General features: G+C 44.4%; 1 protein-coding gene across 1 annotated transcript; it reads left to right on the top strand.

The window, feature by feature from the left end:
- LOC130599992 (zinc finger CCCH domain-containing protein 18-like) lies at positions 1-25683 on the top strand (the record flags this gene model as incomplete). Its single annotated transcript, XM_057410880.1, has 10 exons — positions 1-236; positions 1266-1391; positions 4378-4479; positions 14005-14148; positions 15922-16074; positions 19138-19292; positions 19906-20102; positions 21221-21317; positions 23577-23673; positions 25451-25683. Coding segments are annotated over 10 exons (1506 nt in total), but the record flags the coding sequence as incomplete, so codon positions are not given.

Raw genomic sequence — 25683 nt, 5'->3', positions numbered from 1 at the left:
ATAATCAATCCCACCTACTTCTCTTTGCTTTCCAGCCGTCAACCTGAGACACCAAAGAAGGAGAAGGAGACAGCCACGCTTACCACCACTCAGTCCAAGAGAGCAGATGAATGGAAGGACCCCTGGCGCCGATCCAAGTCTCCCAAAAAGAAGCTTGGTGTGTCTGTCTCTCCCAGCCATGTGCACAGGTGCCGAAAAACCTCTGCTTCTTCAGCATCTGCTTCTGGCTCTTCAAGGCGAGTGAAGGAAAAGAGCATGTCACATCTGACCCATGTTAGTGTGTCAGGGAATGCGACATGATGCTTTCTTGTTGGTGGAAGATATTGAGATGTTTGGGAAAGCAGTTTAAGACTTGCTGCTCAGTAACAGCTATGGAGACCAACATACAGGTAGATACAGGTAGTGAGATGGAAGTCAAAGGGGGTATGTAACTGTGGGTGCTGTGTTGTGGTCTGTTGAAGACTAAGAAAGGTCCTTGGAAAAGTCACTCTTCAGGTAAATTAGACCTGGTTGCAATCCAGATGATTAGTAACTCGTCTAGATGACAACTGACCTTAATAAGAGCGGAAAGAGCTGGAAACTGTAAACATTGGAGCCTATTTGCTCTAGGAGTGCCGGAGGTATGAGGTGAGTCCACTTCAGGAAGAGCATGCTGATGCTATGGGGAAAAACTGGGTTTGTGGAGGCTCAGCACAGCTTTAGAGGGCTGCAGTGGAGCTCAGAAACCCAACAGGTGTGAGCTCAATGAAAAAAACACCTTTCAGAAAGAAGCACCCTGAATTGAGGGGAGTTTTCTTTAAATGCTTGAACTTGAAGCTCGGGGGGGGAGGAAGTATCAGAGAGGAATGAGGAACATGCTGAACTGAAGATATGGATCTAAAAGTCAAAGCCCTCCTGAAGCAGATAGCTTTTTCTTGCTGGGATCACTGCACCTGAGATTTTCCTGTTGTCCCCTGTGTGACCTGACCTATCAGGGGATTGTCTGGTGTAAAGGCATGAGAATGTGTGGAAGGAGTTCCTGAAAAGGGATAGAAAATCAGTAGCTAAAGGAGGGGAGGCTTATTCAAGGGCACAAAAGGGGTAGCAACAACAGGATTCTCTCTAAAAGAAAAGATGGAGGAAAGGCTGTAGTCCTGATAGGTCACTGTGGAGAAGGCAGGTAGGTTTTGGAGCAGTGTTTGAGAACTTGGAAAGTGCACTGGAAACAAGACCTTGGTCTCAGAGGACTTCTTGAGACACATTTAATTTTAATATGTTTCTTTCAGGTCCTCTTCTCGTTCATCCACCTATTCTGGTTCAGGTTCCTCGCGATCTCGTTCCAGATCATCTTCTTACAGCTCTTACTCTAGTCGCTCTTCAAGACACAGCTCTTTCTCAGGCAGCAGGTCCAGGTAATGGTTCCTTGGATGTGAAAATAACGGTATACTGTTTTCCAAACACTTGCTAACAGCTGCTTTTGCTGCTACTTAAAAGCAAATAGCTAACTCTTGAAATAAAACATTCAAACTACTTTCCTGAGTGAGGGAAATATGATAGACTGCAAGGCAACCTGCTGGTTTGGTTGTTGAATGAAGCAGATATGTTAGCCACCCCCTTCTCTCCCCATTGTTCCCACCCACGAATACTGTTCTGTTGTGGCTGGGCTGTTTCCCATGCCTGTGGTAGCTGAGCAGTTGTAGGAGCCTGGCTTGTTGCTGTAAAAGTTGGTTGGAGAAACTCTCTGACTCAATTTGGAGTTTTAGAAAGCAGCATTCTTTATTGCAGCACTGGGCACACACACATCATTTCGCAAAGGTGAGCGCACTCATTACTTGCCAGCAGCAGCTATATATTTAGCATACTCATGCATATTTACAGCTTTTCCAGGAGATGATTTACACATTCATGAGATTTCCATGAACTAATTATAATATTTGCATTCTAATTATGCATGTGCTTTCTTGCTGAGTGGGGGTCTCTGGTGGTCAAGGATAGTCTTCCTTGCTGTGTTTACTGAATGCATGTTCACACGGTCCTAGTGCCAAGTTAGCAGTGGTATGTCCTTGCTTTTGTTCTGTTCCAGTCTCAATGTTATCTTGAAGGTTAGCATTCTTGGTCTTATTTTCTGTCTTCTTATTTGTTATCAGTCCCATGATGTTCCTTCCCCCATCAGCTGGACATTCCTTACTCCCCATGGGTTAGCAAGTTAGAACAATTTTCTGTATTTTACTATGTTAGTTTAAAGCCACACACACTATTGTTAATTTAAACCTATAATTTAAGCCTACATTTCCCCCCTTTGAAACTTATAGGATATACATATATCCTGTAAGTCTCATTCTATACCCTATACCCATATTTGATTGTAATACACCATTGTGACCAGCAACTACAAAATTGAATCATGATACATGCAAGGATACAGACACAAATTATTACTAAAATGATCACAAACAAGTTTTTTAACAATATCCAATTTGGTAGCTAAGAAGTAAGTCCATGCCATAATTCTTCAAATCTTCAGGAAGTATCATCTCTAGCGGCCTGATGCAAGATCTTTGTCTGCTTCAGATTTCTGCTAGATCTGTGGATATTCTTCCACTCTCGTCTATGTATGTGCAACAACTTGTATTTATTACTGTCTAAACACTGCCTTGAGAGGCAAATAATAAATCGAGAATTTTGCAGCACTACTTCACAGGCCATATTGGTGTGACAGGGGAAAGTCTCCGGCCAACCAGAAAACATATCTATTAGTACCAATATATACATATACCTGAGCCCATTGTGCTGTGGCAATTCTGTGAAGTCCACTTGCCAATAGTCTCCTGGACAATTATCTTTTTTGTTCCAGGTAGGGGTCTCTTAGCATGGTAAGAATTATTTTGTAAACAAGGTTCCTGCATTATTTGTCTATATTTTATAGGGGGCCACGAGAGATTAACAATCCCCTTTCTTTCCATATGACCCCATGGGCATGAACAACTTCAAAAGCAAATTTTGACTTTCTGACAATTCCGTAACTCTTGGTAGCACCATCAGCTTAGCTTTCTGTGCTGATGTGTTGGGGGGGGGGCAGGGCTTTAGCCTCTATTATCTCGTGTTTGGTTACCAGGCAGAGATGAATGTTTCCCTTATTTGCATTTTATAATTAGAAGAAGTTACCAGCATCTCTTTTCTATTGTACTGGAATTTCTATTTAAAGAGGCAAATCACATTTATTTATTAAACCAGTTGTGTCTTGTGATAGTCCTGACACTTCAAAGTAGTACTTCAGTGTCCCATGCTGATCAAACAGAGGCATGTTTATTACCCTGCCACTTCCTTGCCCTTGCAGACAGTTTCCCAAGTCTGGGATATGCATAGTAGGAGAACTGGCTCCTTAGATAGGCACCTCTTCAGATCTGAAATCATACACATATCCAGAGTGGATCACACAGTTGATGGGAGTGCACAGTGTTGCTTCTGGAGACGTGGTTTCTCCTGGGAAAGGCTCAGGTGGGAGTTGATCTTGACGAAAGCACAAATGTGTTTCTGGGGAGCAGACTGACCTTCACCCATCCACCCCATTCCAGGCTCTGTTCCTTGGCAGGACAGCACCAGACAGAGATGACACACTTCAATTAGATGCCTCTGTGGGAAGGCAGGAGAGTAAGGAACACCCAAGTGCCTAACTGTTCTTCAGAAGGCAAGTCACTGAGGTGTCTGGCTTTCTGAAGTACTAGGCTGCAACAAGGGTACTTCCAGCCTTGGTGGTGGGGTGAATCACTTGAATGCCAGAATCTGGTGAGCTATGTAAGTGGCTTGCCTCTTTGGTCAGTCCTGATCTTAGGAAACAGCCTTTGCCCTTTGATCTGTTGGTTTTGATACACTCCACTTGATTCCTTGTGTTCCAGAAATTACAGATATCCAGTATTTTATTTTTTGTGTGTGTGTGTCTTTCTCCCAAGTTTGGGTTTGGTTTTGTTTGTTTTTTTTTTGCTGCTGCTGTTTAAAGGATAAACTGTACATGGAGTTACAGGAACATAAAGCAGTTTGAAACAAATCATACTGAACTTGCAAGTCAAAATCCTACTTGCATTCCCCTTATTTCTACCTAAGGAGAGAATACAGAGTATGGAGAAAGCCTCATGTGTTGGTTTGGGATACCTGAGAGTGCCTCTCTTGCAGACAAACCTATTTTTTCCTTTTGTTTTCTACTTTTACCACTGTTCTGGTGACAGAAGTTAGTTTTGTTGAACAGAATCCAAATATAAAACTAGGATAAGCTCAGACCCACAGGAACTAGTCCTGGGATGCAGTCTCTAGCCAAAGGAGGAGGTGATGGCTAAGTGCACCGAAAGCCAGAAAAAGCCATCTGCAGACCCAGGGACTGAGCAATGTGTTCTTCCTTTCTAGATCACGGTCCTTCTCATCTTCACCCTCTCCTTCTCCAACACCATCTCCACACAAGCCACTTGCGAAGTCTAAAGGGGTGTTGTTACCACCTGCTGGGAAGGGGTAAGGCTTCATCTCCATTCTGATAATGCAGTGTAGAAGAGGCTCCAAACAGGAGCCCAGTCCCCGAGTCAAACCCTTCTGACCTGGTCGACAGTTTAAGGAAGAAATGGATGATGCAAAATGACCTGCATAGAAGAGTGCTTAGCTTTACATATTTAATTAAAAGATGACACTTTTACTTATTAAAACCAACTGTACAAGTATCCTTAAGTATTATATGTATACATGAGTGTTTAAACACATGCATGATTTATTATTTAAACACTCTGTGTGTGCAGGTACGTTTATGCAGGAGCTATAAGAAAGTTTAATTCATTCTTCTACTGTGGCTTTAGTTAATGTACAGCCTTAGAATAAATAAATGGTTCAGCCTCATCTATTTTTAACATTGGTGACAAATTAAAACAGTACTGTAGGGATGAAACTGGTTTTGGGAAATTATGCCAGTGCTCCTGCTCTTTTAAATACTTAAAGTTGCTATTTCACAAACTCCTGTAATACATAGTAAATTATGGATACATCGGAAGGTGACAACACCATAGTGATGTCACCTCTCTCAAGGTGGCCTACAAATAGATTACACCATGGGAATCCCCCTGAATTCTCCAGAAGATAGGACAATCCTCTTTGCCACACTTCTTGTACCTTATTGACCTGCCTTTGTTGTTTTTCCTTCTCAATTCAGAGGGTTCAACATTTTCAAGATGCTCTCTGCCTGTGTTAGCGTAAGAACTGACACATAACCACCGGAATGGTTATATGAGGTGCTTTATTGCAGCGCTGGGAAACCAGGGGCATGCGCCCAAATCTGGCTTCGTCCTCGTCACATCGCGTTTGCAATTTATGCACTAAAAATCTCATAACTAATACATATTCAATACAGATTACATCATTGACTAATACATATAAATCAAGGATTGCTACATCAGTCTATTACGACATCAGCCTCTTTTGCGCTTGCGCAGCCCCCTCTGGTGGTCGTCCTGATGAAGTAAAGAGTCTTCCTCGGATGAAGTAAGAAGTCTTCCTCGGCTTGTCCTTTTCACCTTTCTGTTCTTTGGATACATCCCAACCATTGTGTGGACGCTAGCATTTTCTTATCTTCCCTTGACTGCCTCTGGTATGTCTTTCTTGGCTACCTCAAGCGTAGGTTTCTGCTTGGGTAGATTTTCACAATACTTACTTCCCTAAATCCACCATACTCCCTTCACCATATATGGTTATGTTAGTTCTTGCTACCAAGACTACATTGTAAGATTTAGTTATAGAGTAACTATGATACAAAACAGCAAAGTTGCAACCTCCTCTAATATACAAAGCCTCAGGTGCTTTATAAATTTCTCAAATATAATCATTTTACTATTCTGTATGATTATCGTAAAACTTCACCCTTTTCCAACATTTCCCCCCTTTGAAAATACTTCATTTAACTTAAGCAAGTATTTTCATTTCCTTAGGTGATTGTCTCCTGATAGGTAGGTGGAGGTGTAGGGTGCTTTGGATATTCCCTAGTTACTGCTCCTATAATTCGATGGGTCCATGCACTGCTTCAGGCTATTTCCTTCCGGATACAAAGATACATCAGATATAGCATTAAAAATACAATCAGTATTACAATTACAGTTTGCATGAGGGAACGGACCCATCCTGTGAGGTGAAGGCGCAAACTATCGAAGAGTGCTCCAATCCAACTTTGTTCAACGTACTCTCTTTCTTTTTCCGCTTCTTGTTCTACTTTGGTCAACTGGGAAATATCGTATTCTATGTTCGCAGTTACGTTAGGAATATCAATACAACAATGGTCTATTCTGTCTTTCAAATATTCACAAACACCATGTTCTTTAATTAGTAACATGTCCAATGCCATTCTGTTCTGCAAGGTCATTTTAGTTGTTGCTTGTAACTGTAAGTTCAAATCTCTAAATCCTTTCTTTGTTACTCTTGCTAGTCTCTCTGTTTGACCAATCAGATTATAAATCATTTCCCTATTTCCGTAGTTTGCAACCTGGGCAAATAGGGATTCCATAGCCCCTCCTACTTTACTTCCTGTGGAGGGTTCCTGCCAAGTATCCTCATAATCAATATTTCTTTCTGTTTGAATTTGCAAAGTTTCCAATTTGCCTCTGAATGGTGATTTCTTCCATATTGGACAAAGTGTGGGTAATCCTAAGGTGATTTCCTTGACAAAACCATCTACAAATAAATGTGTGGTCCAAGACCCATCACTTGCAGCCCAGACAAAATGTCCTATACTACGTATAGTTGAAGACTTGCAATCTACTTTATACTTATAATCTCCTAAAGTTTTGCCTCTGCTCTTCAATCCTCGGCATGCACATGCTGCTATCAAAGCAATTTTAACTGGGAGTATTGCAATCTCTTCAGGGTCAGTATCACAATCCAAAATTCTCGTACAGTTCCACCAGGGAACATTTTTGATAGTATCTTGACTGACCTTATTCATTGACAGCAAGTTTATGTCTCCTGTTGCATTTTGTTTCCCTGTCCATTTAAGACATCAAGGTGTTTCTCCCCCATATTGAAATGTCTGCAAAATACTCGTTGACCAAACACTATCCCAACTTTCGTTCAAGCCATTTTTATTCTGACATTTCCATTCTATTTCTTCTTGAGGCATATTTCCTTAGCTTCGTAATATGTACACCATCCCACGTTTTTAAATCGTCCAATCGGTGAATAGGTGAAATTTAATAACTTCTTACAATCACTACGACTGCCCAGACTCTTCCAATTTTGTTTGACATATATTGTCTGTTTTTTCTGCACAGTTTTAGTTACCTGTGTGCACACTGTTTTATTTTCAATTTCTGGGAGTGGAAACGTTATTATTCCCCAATCAATTGGTTCTCCTGCTGCCCTTGGTATTGGTAAACATGCTGCTATTTTGCTTATATTCTGCATTTTTGCAAAATCCTTAATCAGGCCTATCATGAGATTTTCCTCAGGATCCTGACAGGATATTTGCACTATTTGTGTTGGATCCACTGGTCTTTTAATTCTTTTTCCTGTAACTTCAATTTCACTGTAGTCAATTGCAGATTTGTGATTTGCTTTCAATTCCATAATTTCCTGCAGAGTTGACAATAAATGTTCTTTCTGCATAATCTACACTTTCATTTGTTTATATAATGCATCAATATTTGCACTGTTCTATGAAAGTAAAGTTTGACAATTGTAATTCTACTACCCCTGCATTTAGGTTGTGCCCATTGAGTCTATTTTTAACTTCACCTTTTAGTTTCCATTTACCCTGCAGTTGAGTTTCATGTTTCTTACTGTCAAAGATTAGGTCTGGATATTGGGGAGGACTATCTACCTTTTCCCAAATTACCCTTATTGGCATTGATCCTACCGGAATGGTGTCTGTGAACTTGCAGGTCAGAATGGCATCTTGTCCTATGAGCCGTGTCAAAACATCTCTTTTCTGAGGAATTTCTAAAAAGGGAACAACCGTCAGCTGTGTTAATGACCAAACAACAAAGTTTTGTAAACAAATCCAGACATCTTATTTACATTTTAGTTTTAGTCTCGTAGGACTTAGTACTTGTGTTTCCCAAACCTTTGGAACTTTCTTTACTCGTGTATGTATCCAAGAATCCACCCCTTCTACTTTTACTGCTGTGAACGTGGTTAACAGTACTTGATATGGTCCGTCCCACCGTTCTTTTAATGGTTCTTCATTCCAGTTGCAGACGTATACTCGATCTCCTGGTTGGATATCATGTACTGGATTTTCCAAAGCTAGTGGTCTGTTCCACACCAGAATGTTCCGCAGTCGAGCTAAAGTCCTACCGAGAGACAGCACATAATTATAAACGTCTTGATTCCCTTTAATATGGGTATTAGGAGTGGGTTCCGGTGCCTCGTATGGCTTTCCATAGAGGATCTCATAGAGGCTTACTGACATCCCACTTCTGGGTTTTATTCTGATTCATAACAGAGCTATAGGTAATGCTTGTGGCCATTTTATTTTGGCCTCTTGACATGTTTTACTGATTTGTCTCTTTAATGTTTGATTCATCTTTTCTACTTGTCCACTAGATTGAGGCCTCCAAGGGGTATGTAAGTTCCATGATATCCCTAATAGTTTACTAACTTCTTGTACTATGGTTGCAACAAAGTGTGGGCCCCTATCTGATGATATCCCTAAAGGGACTCCAAATCGTGGAATGATTTCTCTGAGCAACCATTTCACTGTTTCTTTTGCCTGATTGGTGCGACAGGGAAGGGCTTCCGGCCATCCAGAAAAGGTGTCAACCCCTACTAATAGATATTTTATACCCTTGTACCTTTGGTAGTTCCACAAAATCAACCTGCCAATAATCTCCTGGTTCCACCCCTATTCTAATTCTTCCCATCTCAACTTGTCTTTTTACTACTGGATTATTTTTCAAACAAATTTCACATTTTGACCCCACTGCTTTTGCCATAGTTAGCATCTGTGTGAAAATTATTCCTCTTTTTAAGTAAGTTACCAATGCTTCTGCACCCCAATGACATTTTTGATGTTCAGTTTGTAGGATTTTTCGCATTATTGCTGGTGGTACTATTACTTGTCCAGTTGTTGTTGTATACCACCCTTCAGAATTCTTTTGAGCCTTTAAAAGTCCTGCCAACTTCTCATCTTCTCTTGAATATTTTGGATCTTGTGGAAGATATGTACGGAGTGGACTTACCTTAAGAATTATCAGGGCCATCATGTTCCATACCTTCCGGGCAATTTGTCGAGCTGTTCGATCTGCCAGTGTATTTCCTTCAGATATCTTTGAAGTTCCTCCTTGGTGTGCTTTACAATGCATAATGGCTACCTGTTTGGGTTTTTGTACAGCAAATATCAGTTTCAAAATTTCCTCTTGATATTTTATATTAGTTCCTTGTGAAGATAACAGTCCTCGTTCCTTCCATAATGCTCCATGTATATGTACTACACCAAACTCATACTTTGAATCAGTCCGTACATTTACCTTTTTGTCATCGCTCAGTTCCAACACTCTTGTAAGAGCTATCAGCTCTGCCCGTTGAGCTGACATCCCAGGAGGCAATGCTTTTGCTTCAATTACCTCCTGTTGCGTTGTCACAGCATATCCTGCGTACCGTGTCCCGTTCTCCACAAAGCTGCTTCCATCTGTGAAAAGTTCCCAGTCCGGTTGTTCAAGAGGTACATCTTTTAAGTCTGTTCTGGTTGCATATGTATGCTCGATGACCTCTATGCAGTTATGTTCAAGAGTTCCTTCCTCTAAGTCGGTTCCTAGAAAAGCTGCTGGATTTAACAGGTTAGTGGTTTTTAAACTTACATTGTTTTGTTCTGTTAAGATTGCTTAATATTTCATCATTCTGCTAGGGGATAACCAATACCCCCCTTTTTGTTCTAAGACAATTGTTACCATATGTGGTACAAACACTTCAATATGCTTTCCCAGAGTCAGTTTTCTGGCCTCCTGTATTAGGCGCTACCGCTCGTAACCATGAAGGCCATCCCGCACTTACTGGGTCCAGTTATTTTGAAAAATATCCTACTGGTCTTTTCCAGCTTCCAAGTTTCTGGGTTAATACTCCCAACGCCAATCTCTGTCTCTCATGGACAAATAACTGAAAGTCCTTTGTCAAATCTGGGAGTCCCAATGCTGGTGATTTCGTTAACTCCTCCTTCAGTTTTTTAAAGGCCTCTTTCTGTGGTTTGTCCCAAACAAAAACGTGATTTTTGGGCTTCATACAGGGGTTTAGCAATGAGTCCATAGTTCATTATCCACAACCTGCACCATCCTGTCATGCCCAAAAATGTCCTCAATTCATGTAAATTTCGTGGTTCTTTGAATGGTGCAAATTGCCTCTATGCGGTTTATTCTCAGTTTTCGCTGTCCTTGCGAAATTTCACATCCTAGATACAACACAGTTGTACATGCGATTTGTGCCTTTTCTTTCGAGACTTTATAACCATTCAGGCCTATCTGATTCAGGATTTCAATAGTCACTTTTATGCATAACAATTTTTGTTCTGTTGCAATAAAGATGTCATCTACGTATTGCAATAAGAGATATTGTGATCTCGGTACCTGTACCTTTCCTTGAGTGTTCCATGCCTCCAGCTCCTTAGCCAATTGGTTCCCAAAAAGGGTTGGACTGTTTTTGAATCCTTGTGGTAGTCTGGTCCACGTTAGTTGTGTTTTTCGTCCGCTCTGTGGATTCTCCCATTCAAATGCAAACAATTTCCTGCTACTTTTATCAAGAGGAATGCAGAAGAAAGCATCTTTTAAATCAATCATTGTAAACCATTTATATTTTTCCTTCACAGATGTTAACAGTGTATAAGGATTTGCTACTACTGGGTGGATATCTTTTGTTATTTCATTTATTGCCCTCAGATCCTGTACTAACCTATATTCACCATTTGGTTTTCTTACTGGAAAAATTGGAGTGTTATATTCTGATTCACATTCTTCCAAAATTTGATATTTAAAAAAAAAAATTCTCAATTGTTTTTATAATCCCATATCTTGCTTCTAGCTTCAGTGTATATTGTTTTATTCTTACTGGCCTAATTCCATCTTTTAGTTCCACTGTTACTGGTTGAACTGTTTCTGATTTTCCCGGGATTTCTGTTTCCCAAACTACTGGTATCACAGCCTCTTCTACCTCCTTTGGGATTTGAGCAATAGGCTTTTCTTTAAGAACCAGGATCTGTCCTACTTTTGATTCGGGAATTTGCATTATTAATTCACCATTTTCAAAAATGATCATTGCATCCAATTTGGCCAATAAGTCCCGTCCTAAAAGGGGAATGGGGCATTCTGGTACATATAGAAATTCGTGTGTTAATTCCTTCCCTCTAAATCGCAGATCTAGGGGCTGCAAGAATGGCTGTATTTCCTCCTTCCCTGTGGCTCCCACAATTGTCGTAGTCCTTTCCCCTAACCTCCCATGTAAATCATTTAAAACTGAATAGGTAGCCCCTGTGTCTATTAAAAATTTCACTTCCTTTACTCCCAATTGGACTTTCATGAGGGGCTCTTCATTTCCCGCCCTGCCTAGTCAGCTTTGATTATCAAACTCTCCTAGCACCATCGCCTTAGCTACATCAGATCCCATAAAAGGATTCCCTGGGGACATAAATTGTCCTCCCCTAAATGGACACTCATTTTTCCAGTGTCCTTCCTGTTTGCAACATGCACATTGATTATACCCTATCCTTTCTGTACTCATCCCCACGTTTGGATTGCAGAATCCCCTTCCCTTTTACAATATAACATCAATTGCAGTATAGTGTTGTATATTGTCCCATTTTCAGGCCATTTCTCCTGATCCTCTAGTTCATACTGTGTCCACCATACATTACAGTAATCAATTAGTTTACTTTTCTTCATACTCTGCCCAAATCGACCCTCCTTCCAGTGGCTTAAAAGACAGCCTAATGGGGACGACTTAGGGATCGACGACATTTTACAAATACAAAGAGATCTCTAAAACAAGTTTCTTTCACACCACACACACACACACACACACCACTGAGTTACAATGTCTAGCTAGACAGATGCTGATCCCGCAGCACAAAACCAAACCAAAAAACAGACCAGATTTGCCGAACCTGCAGAGCTTTCACTACTGTCTAACGGATGGCGCCTAGGCTTACACCGGGAGCTCCCTGCCCAACCAAGCGCAGCTTTCGCAGCATCTAACAGACAGGTTTTACCATTAGCCCAACCAAACGCAGCTTTTCACCGCGTCTAACAGACGTTACCAGAAATCGGCACCATGACCAAATCAAAAAAAAAGCACCTTTCTTACCGTATCAGAGGTCCGTCGTGAGCAGCAGAGGTCGGTCGCGGTTGATGGCTCCCCGAGAATCTCTCGGTGCTGGCTGGAGCAGGATCGAGATGCAATCCGCCTCAGCAGTGCCCGCAAGGTCCCATCTGGGTCACCAAAATATTAGCATAAGAACTGACACATAACCACCGGAATGGTTATATGAGGTGCTTTATTGCAGCGCTGGGAAACAAGGGGCACGCGCCCAAATCTGCCTTCGTCCTCGTCACATCGCGTTCGCAATTTATACACTAAAAATCTCATAACTAATACATATTCAATACAGATTACATCATTGACTAATACATATAAATCAAGGATTGCTACATCAGTCTATTACGACATCAGCCTCTTTTGCGCTTGCGCAGCCCCCTCTGGTGGTCGTCCTGATGAAGTAAAGAGTCTTCCTCGGATGAAGTAAGAAGTCTTCCTTGGCTTGTCCTTTTCACCTTTCTGTTCTTTGGATACATCCCAGCCATTGTGTGGATGCTAGCATTTTCTTATCTTCCCTTGACTGCCTCTGGTATGTCTTTCTTGGCTACCTCAAGCGTAGGTTTCTGCTTGGGTAGATTTTCACAATACTTACTTCCCTAAATCCACCATACTCCCTTCACCATATATGGTTATGTTAGTTCTTGCTACCAAGACTACCATTGTAACATTTAGTTATAGAGTAACTATGATACAAAACAGCAAAGTTGCAACTTCCTCTAATATACAAAGCCTTAGGTGCTTTATAAATTTCTCAAATATAATCATTTTACTATTCTGTATGATTATTTTATCGTAAAACTTCACCCTTTTCCAACACCTGCAGCAATGTCTTTACACACTTCTGGCGCACATTGAAGTGCTGGTTTGGTAACACATAACACGATCCAGCAGCCTGCATTAGCATGGGGATTGGTTTTACTACATAACATTGCATGCGCTTAATCCTGTGTTCTGCAGAGAATAAATGCAGATATTCTTAAGCACAAGAGGAGGAATTAAGAGTCTCTATTTTTATATACAGACAGCTGCCTCCTCCCCAGTTAATACTAGGTGTGACATCAGTGCTGGGGATGTTGAGGAGTAACCAGAGGTTGGAGTGCTCTGAGCCCAGAAGTGATCAGTGCTGAAGAGCCAAAGCACTACTCGCGTAGTGGGTGCTAGATAGTCTCAAGCATTGTATAGCAGTCCTCTGCAACACTGTTACCCATCAAGCATTACACAGGGAAACATGAGCCAAGGATGGGTCCAAGAGACATCTGCACATATGTCCTCTTTTGCACCCTGATCTGTGTGATGGAATGAAAAAGGATTTCTGCATAAACTATGTGTATTTGATTCTGAAGCCTGACTGGCAGATTTTAAGTAGGTGTATGTGTTTTGGATAAGAATGCACAGAGTCAAATGGATAAGAAACAGTGATTCCACATAGTCTACTTCAGTAGTTAATTTACAAGTCGAATGTCTCCAAAATTGGCTGTTGTAAAGTAACTTATGTCTGAAAAGGTGACTTGATTTAGAATATGGGAAATTGATCCCTTTAGGGGAATCCGTATTGAGTGTGGTTTGGTGAAACAGCAAGTGTCTGTAGCTACAGTAATCTATATAACATTCAGTCATCAACAAACATGAGTGCATTTCATTACTTTTTGAGAATGTTTGTGGTCTGTACCGACCAACTTTGATCACACATGAAAATCTTCCTTTTTGTAGTGAAAAGTCTGTGAAGAAACTAGCTGCCCTTCCAGTCCCTCAGCCACTCACTAAAATTACAACAGCTGCACCTGAGTCAGCCAAACCAGGGGATAATCCAGAGGCAAGAAGGAAGGAACGTCAGACAAGGACTCCACCCAGGAGGTAAGAAAGCTGTGGGGTGGAGTTAGCCTTCATCTCCCAGCAGATAGAGCAAATCCTGGGGTTCTCTCAGGAGTCCTGACTATAAGGGCTCTTCAGTATTAAAGGAGAAATCTGTTTCCTGGGGCAGGAAGGAAACAGGAAGAGAGGGAAAGAGTTGGGGGTGAATGTGACTTTGCCACAGCAAGTGGCTCCTGTCTCTGAAGGCTGGATGGGGGATGAAGTAGGTGGAATGCATTAAATGTGTCAAAAAGCAGAGTCTGCAGTGCAAAAAAAGGCATATTTAAGAGCCACTGGTTGTAGAGGCCATGCAGAGGTGTGTTTGGTCCAGAGAGCAGATCTGACATGTTGGAGTATTGAGGTTTGTGGTGATGGGTTTGGACCATGTTTACTCTAAACATGTACCAGTGTGCAGGGGGTGTTTCTGTGTGGTCCTGGGAGCTGATTCATCAGCACTCAGTAGAACCACTGGAGGAGAGGAAGAAAAATTCCACTGCTTTCACCGTCCCGCATACACAACTTGTTGGCTCCCCTGCTCTGCTTTCTCTTCCTGGTTTCATCCTGTGTGACTAGTTTGAATACTTCAAGTATCCTGTTCTGCCTGTCCTCTAACTGTTTTAGTCACCTTTCTCCTCCTTTTGCATTTGAAATGTTTTCAAACAAGGAGCAATTGTCTGTATTTAAATGTTTATCAGGCTTAATCCATTGTACTGAGTTTAAAAATCTTAACAGGATAAATGCAGGTAGCACTGCCTGTTCTTGAAGGACAGGGAGCCAGCTAAGCACAGCTGAAACTCATCACACATCCTTCTTACACTAGAAGTTTTGAAATGGCAGTATGGTACCTTTGTGTCTAGTCTATGGAAGCAGCAGTTTGGTGCATAAGAAGTGTATTTACTAGAAATGCCTGGTTTATGGGCACACAAGGAGACTGAGAACACTTTATGTCTGCAGTCAGGCATATATACTTTTCATGAATCATTGAATGATACTTTTTGTCAGTGTGTTTTGAAGATGGCTGGAAGTATAGTTTCTGCTCAGGTTTTCAGAAGCATTCTGAGTCAGTTCTTAATTTTGCATGCAATTACATCTCCTATTTATTCACAGTAGCTAAAGAAAAGGCCTGGGCTGAGCAGTTATGTCTCCATAGGTGAAAACAGATCGTGGCAGTTTCTTTTCCATAGAAATTCTGTCAGTTCTAGTTTCCATTTCACCTACTTTAACTAATTAATAATAATCTTGGATATCTTTATTCATCTTCCCTTATTCTTTATTTCAGTCTTGGGGTTTGGGATTTTTTTTTTCCATGCTTATACCCATACAAACCCCACTCTAATCTCCTTGCTGTGCAAATGACAACAGCTCTATTTATATTAGTATTGGTGTGTTAGTCACAAAAAAGGGGTATGATTATTTGTAAAGCCTGAAATACAAGGTAGTTCCTGCTGTGGAGTTGCAGTTAGCAATTTCTCTCAGTAAGAAGCATTTGCTCCTGGTATCAGTACAGGATTAAGTTGCTTGAGTTCATTCTTTGCCTGGCTTTCATTAACATTATCCAGTCTTGCATAAAACACCTCCTGTTCAGAAAACGGATGCTTCCTCAGGACTGCAAACACAAGGTTGAGAAGAACATTTGAAACAATTACATTTACAAAGCACCAATGTTGGATGCAATACAGGACAACAGCATCATGCTCAAACTATCCCTCAGCAGTTTCTTCCACCTCTGTTTCACAACAGTGTAGCGAGGTGACAATGTCATTTGCTGTCTTGCAGGCAGACCATCAGCAGCAGCATCAGTGGCAGTGCCAGCAGCTACAGTGGTTCCAGTTCCCAATCTAGGTCCTTGTCTCAGTCTCTCTCCAGATCTCATTCTAGGTCATCATCTGCATCAGTCTCCCACTCTCCATCTGGATCCAGGAAGTCCAGGTACAGCCTTGACCCTTCATAACCTTTGTTGAAGAAGGGGGAGATTATAACTATTGTTCACTGTTGTGGTTTTCACAGCAAAAGCTCTCTGTAGCTTCAAGTATCAGAAGCTGTAGGTAGGTGCCTAGGATGTGAAACAAGACTGTGTGTGTGATGTTACAAATCCCAAGTCCTGAATCATAGCATAGTTAGGTTTGGAAAGGACTTTAAGATCATCTAGTTCCAACCACCCTGCCATGGGCAGGGACACCTCACACTAAACCATGCCACCCAAGGCTTCGTCCAATCTGGCCTTAAACACCACCAGGGATGGAGCATTCACAACCTCCCTGGGCAACCCATTCCAGTGCCTCACCACCCTCACAGTAAAGAATTTCTTCCTTACATCCAATCTAAACTTCCCCTGTTTAAGTTTTAACCTGTTACCCCTTGTCCTGTCACTACAGTCCCTAATGAATAGTCCATCCCCAGCATCCCTATAGCCCCCCTTCAGATACTGGAAGGCTGCTATGAGGTCTCCAGGCAGCCTTCTCTTCTCCAGGCTGAACAGCCCCAACGTTCTCAGCCTGTCTTCATATGGGAGGTGCTCCAGTCCCCTGATCATCCTTGTGGCCCTCCTCTGGACTTGTTCCAACAGTTCCATGTCCTTTTTATGTTGAGGACACCAGAACTGTATACAAAACTCCAAGTGAGGTGTCATGAGAGCAGAGTAGAGGGGCAGGATCACCTCCTTCGACCTGCTGGTAATGCTTTTTTTGATGCAGCCCAGGATACAGTTGGCTTTCTGGGCTGCAAGAGCACACTGCCGGCTCATGTTCATTTTCTCATTGACCAACACCCCCATGACAGTAGTATGACATTGGTAGTGTCCTTGTGGTTTATTCAAGGAAATAATCTGTGTGCTGAACTGTCAATTTTTACCTAAATTATGACTAAAATATTTCTCTATGACCACATCCTAATTTATTTAGAAGTTAACAGTTTCAGGCTACAGAGCTTTGCTCTTCTGAACCTCAACTACCTCTGGTTACTGAATGTCCTTAGGGAAGATGCTTGGCCTGTCTGGAGAGGTAGGTCAGAAAATACCTAAAAGGCCCAGCTAATGATATTTTTACTTTGCTGGCAAAGTTGCATGGCCAGTTCCCTTTGTGTTTAGCTGCAAGTGAATAGTTATATGGCTGTTTGTTAGTCTGTGGGATTTGTAAACAGCTAACTCCCTCCAGTAAAGATTAATTAAACAAACCTCTTTCAAGTCATTCATCAGCTATTTTGCACCTGTTCACACGCAGAAATCCCTGAAAACTCACAGGCAGCCTTGAAACACTTCCCTGTAATACAGTAGACCTGTAGTGTAAAACTAGTGGATTAAGTCAGACTTTGGCTCTGACCAGCAGTAGTTCACATATCTGAACTCTGTGAAACTCCAAGGTTTAACATCTGCATTATTTTACAGAAATACAAACTTGTTTATTACATCCTTGTCGCATTCATCAGATTGGGCAGGGGTGATGCAAGAGGTTCAGAGAGTGCTCAGGCATGCTGGCTCTGCACTGCACTGGGCTTGAGAGAAGAAGATGGGGAAAACTTAACGCAGGTGTTCCTTGCATGGCACTGGGGCTGTGCTTGCTGCTTTTTCAGGTGTGGGAAAGAGCAAAATATAGTGTATGCCCAAACCAGATCTGCTGTCACAACCTTGTAGCCAGGAGCTTTCCTGGAGAAGGAGTTTTGGACTCATCCAGTCACTGTTGAAGCAGTCATAGAGTCTTTTGATGGTTGAATGGTTTGGGTTGGAAGGGACCTTAAAGCTCATCCAGTTCCAACCCCCTGCCACAGGCAGAGACACCTTCCCCTAGAGCAGGTTGCTCCAAGCCCCTTCCAAGCTGGCCTTGAACACTGCCAGGGATGGGGCAACCACAGCTTCTCTGGGCACCCTGTGCCAGCACCTCAGCACCCTCACAGGGAAGAACTTCTGCCTAAGAGCTCATCTCAGTCTCCCCTCTGTCAGTTCAAAACCATTCTCCCTTGCCCTGTCACTACCTGCCCTTGTCAAAAGTCCCTCTCCAGGTTTCTTGTAGCCCCTTTAGGTACTGGAAAGCTGCTATTGTCTCTGTCAGGATGCCATCAGGTAGAGACTTTGCAGCTCCTTCCAGGACTCTGTGCTAAAGCTGCCACAGCCTGTTCAGTCATTCCCAAGCCAGCTTCCAGCGAGTGAGCTTGGACCTTGCTGGCAGGGCAGTCTCTGGAGCACAGAAGTCAGTGTGGCCTGCAGAACCTGCTGGAGAGGCTGCCTGAATATTCATGCAGTTAATGTATGCCTGGTCCCCCATGGTGGTGGCAGCCCCAGGTAGCTGAGATTGTTGGAACCACTTCAGTATAGCGAAGCTCTGGTGGTGGTGGTGTGTCCCTGAAGGGAAGTCTGATACATAGCCCTGTATTTTTGTCTGTTACTTTTCTAAGTAGAAAGTCTTCCTTAATATAATGATTGACACTTCTAAGGTTCTGAATCCATGAGAAGATAGCTATCTTATATGCACTATTAGAAGATAACCATCTTAGAAGCATCTCCCCTGTCCTTATCAGTCATGACTGTTTATGCATCCTCAAAACAGGCATCTGGGCTCTCCTGTGCCCTGGGGAGCTGGGCAGGAGTTGTGGGCTGTAGGACTCCAGGGCTTTTAAAGCCTCCATGAATAAATGTGTGCCAAACAACAAAAACATTGCCAGAGAACCCTTGACCTGAGCCATAACACTGACCTGTACATAATAGCGCACACCCTGCTTTCACTTTTTTGTTTACCTGGGGAAACAGTGACCTGTTAACATATTGCCTTAATCCTGCTTATAAATAAACAGTACTTTCTAGGTTTGCATCTAACATGTTTGGGATTTCTTATATCATATGCACCCCAGGAGGCATGGCCTTTGTCTCTTCCTGGTTAATGCCTGCCTTAGCAGCTTTCTGACATCCCAGCCATGCAGGGGAATTGAGAAAAAGGTGTCTGCCTCATCACTGCCTAGTTCTTGTTGCATTCATGACTGTAATGGGCTGTTGGTTCTTTCCAGGTCCCTGAGCATGAGCAGCGTTTCTTCTGTCTCTAGTGCCTCCTCCAGCAGCAGCTCTGTAAGCAGCGCTGACTCTGAAGACATGTATGCGGATTTGGCCAGTCCTGTTTCCTCAGCCAGCTCCCAATCCCCAACCCCAGCACAGCAGAAGAAAGGTAGAGGTACCTGGTTTGGAATTTTCTTCTCTGAGGGGTCCTAGGAAAAGAAGGGGAGGAGCAAAGACCTGCATACAGCTTGCTTGGTGGTACTACGGGCTCCAAGAAGATTGTTGAGCAGAGGCTGACACTTGTGGCTGGCATAGAGTAGGGTTGTCCAGAGGCTTCATCTGAGGAGGGTAAGAGTGTGGAGAAGGGAGGCTTTGGAGCAAATATACATTTGCATCCTTCCATCCATCTGGCTGTAAAGATGCTTTTTCCTGCCTGGGAGTTCTGCCTGATGTCCCCTTTCTTACCTTGTTCTCTTTCACCCTTGTGAGGTAAAACTAAATCTTCTGGATAACTCCAGTATCTTGTTGCTCCTCCTCTGTTCTTTTTGGACTGTAGCAGAGTTGGCAGCAAGAGCCTTTTGTTCTTTGTCTTTTATGTTAAGTGGCTTCTCTGTGGAAATTCTGGTTTCCTGAATCTTTTAACCTTGGGGCCATGTGCTGTGCTAAGTGATGTGGGCTTTTTCAGTCCCTGGAGCAGCATCCTCTTGTCCTGCCCTCCAAAGGGAGGGCAGGCAAAAGGAAGCCAGCCACAAGTCACTACACTTACTCTCTGGTTTCAACAGGAAAGTCAAAAAAAGAAGATAGCACTAAAGAGGAGAAGCAGAAACGGGATGTGCCTGCTCAGCTCCTGAAATCAGCCAAGCCCACCCAAGGGAGCAAATCACAGCAGCTCCTCCAGACCCAGGAGCCATCAGCCCCCCAGTCTCAGCAGGGAGGCTTCAGCACTCACAAAGAGATCAAACTGACTCTTTTGAATAAGGTGAGAGGTGGGATGGCTTCGATTCCCTCCGCTCAGGGATCCAAGGAGCAGATGGGATGGATACTGGGGCTCGGGGCTGGCAGTTGATGCTCCAGACTCCACACTGTTGGAATGAGCTTAGCCGGGTAGGTCTGCAGCTGGGATTGAAGGGCAGCACAGAACCAGTCTGGCAGCACACACCCTGTGGTGGGACTGTGTTGGCGGCTCCCCTGGGGCACATTCCTGTTGCAGCTTCAAGGGCTCTTACCCACTTTCTCAAAGGCTGCAGCTGGAGCACTGAGGCAAAGGCATGCACGGTGCAATCAAAAATGTGCCTGCTGAAAGCATGGTTCCTGCATGCTTTGTAGTGAGCTCTCCTCCCACCGCCCACTCCAGAGCAAGCTGCTGACAAGTCATTAACTAAGTCAGGAGGTAAAAGTGGCGATTGCCTCTCCTCTCTGAGGTGCTCACACTTTCTGCAGGAAGCCTGGCTCATTTCCCCTTACGTCTGATGTCTCAGTTTAGTGCCTTTGGCTGAAATTGCAGTCCAGATCACGTGGGAGAGTTTGGCCTCGTGGAGTTTTGTGTTGGAACAGGGAACCCTAATCACATGGGTAGGTTCCTGGTGTTGAAGCATTAATGTTTTTTTTTCTGACAGTCTAAATTCCCCGTTGCAGTCTAAGGCTGCAGTTTTCTCTACTTCCCTGTGCTATGACATGAGGAGCCTTTATCAAGTCTGTGAAGCATGCTCCATGGGGAGAAGTGTGCCATGACACATAACTACCACCTGGCAGGGTTGGATCCTAGAAGAAGGCATAACTCTACATGACTCCTTGACATTTGCTATCCATGGTGCTGCTGGAAAAAATATTCTACAAAATGCTGATATTTTTTGTTTCTGACCATTATGAAAATAGCCCTAGTGCCAAAGAATGTTGCTGTTTTCCTACAGTGGTAGGGAAATTACATGGTGCCAGTGATGGTTGAGACTGGTATGCACAAAACATTTAATTGGAGTCACACTTGCATGAGCCAGCAAGTACATCATGGGCACCCATCACAGGAAATATTTCTGCCTGCTTCCCTCCCCAGAGGGAAGTAGCTGCTCAGCTCCATTGTCTCTTTTAATTCCATTTTAGGCATCTGACAAAGGAAGCAGGAAAAGATATGAGCCAGCAGACAAAAACAGGCCAACCTCTCCTCCAGCCAAGCGGGTGAACCTGTCGCCTGACAGAGGTGAGACATCAGCCATCCCAGGGGCTCCTGGCCTAGCTGGGTTCCTGCTCTACTGCTCAAGGTGGTGCAATTGTGACAAATGTCCTGTGAAAGTCTCTGCTGCAAGAGTCAGTTAACCTGCAAACGTTGATTGCAGGCATGTGTCCTTCCAAAACCTCAGAAGGTGTGATTGCCACCAGATTACGTGGGTATATTAGCTGTCCTGCTGCAAAAACATGGTGGAGGTGAGACACTCTGGTTTGTGAAGTAAGCGAGGTGAGGTCAGTCCTGGGCAGCCAAACCTGGCCTTGCCTAGCTGCCTTGTGATGCACATTGCAAGTGCCTTGGCTCCACTATGTCTGTGCAAGTCCACTGCAAAAAAGCTCTCACTTTGAAGATACAGTGTGCGCATCTCTGCTGTACGTAACGCATCCATCCCACAGCAGCCTCCTGTTCATTAATAATGATGTTAGATGTGGCTGTGGAAGTCAGAGGGTTTTCCCTTACTGTATCCTGGAGTCTTCTGTGCCTCGTATTTCAGTGCATCACAATGGATCTTAGTCTTCCTGACTTGTGGCAGTGCTTAGAAAGGGAACATGGGCTGCCAAGGCTCCAGGATGGATGCACTAACTGGCTTGATCATCTGTCCTGTGAAATGAGGTGATTTTTCCCACCTGTATGTGACACAATCTGATCTGCCCTGTATGTTTAGAAAGACACAGGCTTTCCAAGTGTTCTCCTGTGTCTGAATCATCATCATCAGAATTAGCACCTTGGAAAACTGAGCTAGTGAGCTACATTGAGAGGGGCCTAACTGCCACGCTCCAGCCTTTGCTATCACTACTGAAAATCAAGTTGTTGGTGCCTGGTCTTGATGTACAAGCCAGCATTGACACATGATGTTGTTTTCCCTGTTGTCTCAGCAGGTATCTTATTGACTCTGGGTGCCAGCCAGAAAAAAATTCTGTGCTAACAGCCTGGTTTCATTCAACTCCTGCAAAAGCAGCATGGAAGGGACTGGGTGAGGTTTAAGTTCACTGGGTTCTAGTTCACAACTACTGCTGAGATGCAGACAAATGAAGGGGCTGACCTAGCAAACTGTGCTGACTTTATAGATACACAGATGTAGATGCAATTATATACTTTATTTGTTGTCTGTATGTTATAAAGTGTTTTTAAGCAGTATCAAGTGGGACACAAGCTCTGAAGGCAGCTCAGCCTCACCTCCCAGTGGCAAGTGTACCCTTGACTGAATTGGAACTGAGCAAGAAGCACCTTCCAGAGTGCAGCTTGTGCTGGTGTCCCAGCACAAAGCTGAACAGTTTGTGCCCTGAGTCTTGCTTCCCTGTTCTGTAACCTTGCAGTGATCAGATCTGCAGTGTCTGCAGCCGTGGATTTCTCCTAATGTCAGTGCTTAAGAACAGGGGGCTGTCCTAACACACAAATTAGCCACTGCTACAACGAGGAACTGGGTACCTTTGCTCTCTGGAGTGCAACTGAATGCAAGATCAGCAGCCACCAGCATTACTGTCCCAGTGCAGTATGGCAGGGTGTGCTGCTCAACTTATTCATGGGACTCACAGACAGCCCTGCAGGCAAACAAACAGGCTGCCTTCCAGCTGTGGTTGCCTCTATGTGTACTGGGATAGCAGTGGTTGGGAAACCCACTGCAGCAAAGCTGGGTAATGCTGCTGCAGGACCCCAATGGGCTTCCTGCTGCCGATGAGTCCCCATGGCAGTTCCCTTTGGGCAGGGCACAACAGTTCTGTCTGCACTGAACAAACACTGGGGTGATGCTGCCTGTGGATTTGCCCTAGCTGGCTCCAAAAGCAGCAGAGCTCACATACCCAGCACTCTTGAAGCCAATACACCCTGTTACCTGGCCAGCCTGGAGCCAGCTCGAGTGCTGCTGTGCCCATTGTGCACAATGGAACACTGACTCGGTCTGTGAGGGCTGGCCCTGCCCTGCAGGTTTGTGAACCTAAAAGCACTATGAAGCAGCCTTGTTCCAGCAGCCAGAGGGTGAGGAGAGGACCAGTGCAGTTCCCTGTAGGTGCTGTTTTGTACAGCTGACCCTGGGGCACAGACTTGACTAGCTTACCTGCTTCCCCTGAAGATGGAGTGCACAGCAGTAGGTTTGTTTTCTGGCTGCTGGTGGACTTGGCCTGTTGTGGTCAGTCTTGAGAGCAGCTGTACACTGCTGAGGTGGTGCAGTAGGCAGGGTAGAGAAATGTACCTTGGCAATGAGTGAGAGTGTCTCAACTTTTTTCCTCCCAGTAGGCTCTCGTGACAGGAAGGCAACCGGGAGACTCTCTTCACCCAAGGAAGAACGACAAAGGGGCCAGAACCCAAAACCTTCTCCTATGCAGACAGACAGGTCAGTGCCCACTTGTTCTCATGGGTCTCTGGTGGGCCAGGCTGGGGCTCATGCTTCTCCAGTGGTTCAGCCCCTCCTCTCAGGACAGGTCTGAGGCTCTCTAGCCATAGTTTCCAGTTGCTACGGAGGCACAGGAGGAAGGACGCCAAGATCCCAGGGTGGGAGCCAGAGGTGCCATGGGGTTCATGTGGAAGCCACCGGCTAAGCCATTCCAGCTCAGAAATGAGCAGGAGCCTGGGGGTTTTCTTGAGGTCAGTCCCAGAAAGAGTAGCCAACTGGGTTAGGTGCAAGCTCAGTCATGCCGCTGCCTCTGCCTCTGCCTCTTGCTAGCACTGCGTAGTGCTAATGAGAAAGATAGTACAATCACTTCCTCCTGCTGCCAAGCTCCTTGTGGCACCTGACTCAGGTGCCCAATTCTCTTTCTTCTATAGCCTGTCATACTCTCAGCTGCTCACTTTGCTGCTGTGAGGTGTTAAAATGTGGCCCCTGCATGAGACTGGTAACTAGCTCTGGCTTTGTACCTTCCCATTCCTTCTGGTGATGGGTGTCCAGCTTGTGTCTGATTTCTTGGTAGCCTGCACTCACTGCTGTGCTAGGAATATCCCTTTACAGAACTGGATGTGTGGCTCCAGGGGCCTTGGGCTTTGCTTCACTCGGAGCCCTTTGGCTAAAAGGTTGTGGAGCACCTTCTGCAGCACACCTAAAGCTTTCTCGGTCTTCCTTGCCTGTAGCCAGACGGTGCTGCTTTGCATTTCTCTCTGCAAGGATCTATGAGCAAACGAATGCAGCCCTGTCCTACACTCCCATGTTCCTTGGCAGGTGGGACTCGCATCATCCCCTTTTCCCAGCCTGGGGCATGAGTGAGCCTCAAGTTCTGTGTATCAGTCTTCCTAAACCGAAACCTAGCCCTGTATCTTGTTACTGCTTGGGGCTGTTTGGGTCATGCTTGCACAGCCATGCTTCTCTTAAGTGTAATATGAAAGGGTACAGCTGGTATTAACAGAGGGGATGGTGATTCCCACTGCTGACATCTGGCAGCAGCAGTAAAGGCTTTCCCAAATGATCCAGGTCATTAGAACCAGCCAAGGCTCACACTTTTCTCTCTGTGTCACCAAGCTGGTGGCACTGCAAAGCCCTGGCAGGCTCATGATGCTGCTCTGCTTCCCCATCCTGTCATACCTCTCCACCCAAGAGGGGAAGTAGTGGCCTGTGGCCTGTGGTGGGAAGAGCCACAGGCCACTTTCCTCCAGCCCCAGTCATTACCCTATCCAGGAAAAGCCACTGCTGCCAGCAACAGGGACTGGTGGCTCCCGTCTTCCCCATGCAGGGTCAGCCATACTCCTGCAGCAAAGCAGCATCAGTGTAGACTTGGAGTGCAGTGCTGGGTGCTTGTGAGCTCCCCACAACTCTGAAATCCACACCAGGGCAGAGGCTGTTGGGATCTGAGACAGCGGGGATGCTCCAGGTCTGCCCTGCACTAACCTGTGCTACTCTCCCCTCTTCCCTTGCGTCCCTGCAAGCTCCCTTGCACGTGCACAACCCCCAGTGAGCTTCTCACAACAGCCTTTGTAAGCTGATTTTAAATCTCGGGATCCCCCTGGAGCAGCTGATCTTTTACTGTTTCAGCCACTTTTCCAAACAAAGGCCTTGTGTCTCAAACCTATTTTCTTCCACCAGTGCTTAGAGATGCTTCCTACTGGAGCAGACAGTGATAGAGTTTGTTTCCAGCATTGTGTGCTGCTCCCTCTCACCACCTTCTTCAATCTCTCCCTTCCAGGAAGCGCCAGCTCTCACCTCAGTCCAAGAGCTCCAGCAAAGTCACAAGCATACCAGGCAAAGCATCAGAGCCAGGCCCCATGGGTGCCAAGGCAGGCAAATCCAGCACCCTGTCCCGACGAGAGGAGCTCCTGAAGCAGCTCAAGGCGGTAGAAGATGCCATCGCTCGCAAGCGGGCCAAAATCCCAGGGAAAGTATAGTGGGAAGTGCCCCTGAGTGACTGTTCATTTTTTT

The sequence above is a fragment of the Pezoporus wallicus genome, unplaced genomic scaffold (assembly GCF_028554395.1).
Source record: "Pezoporus wallicus isolate ANWC-B61680 ecotype Strahan unplaced genomic scaffold, APGP_CSIRO_Pwel_v1 contig_11026, whole genome shotgun sequence".
Classification (NCBI taxonomy): domain Eukaryota; kingdom Metazoa; phylum Chordata; class Aves; order Psittaciformes; family Psittacidae; genus Pezoporus; species Pezoporus wallicus.
Note: the sequence above shows the minus strand (reverse complement) of the source record. Positions and strands in the feature narration are given on the sequence as shown.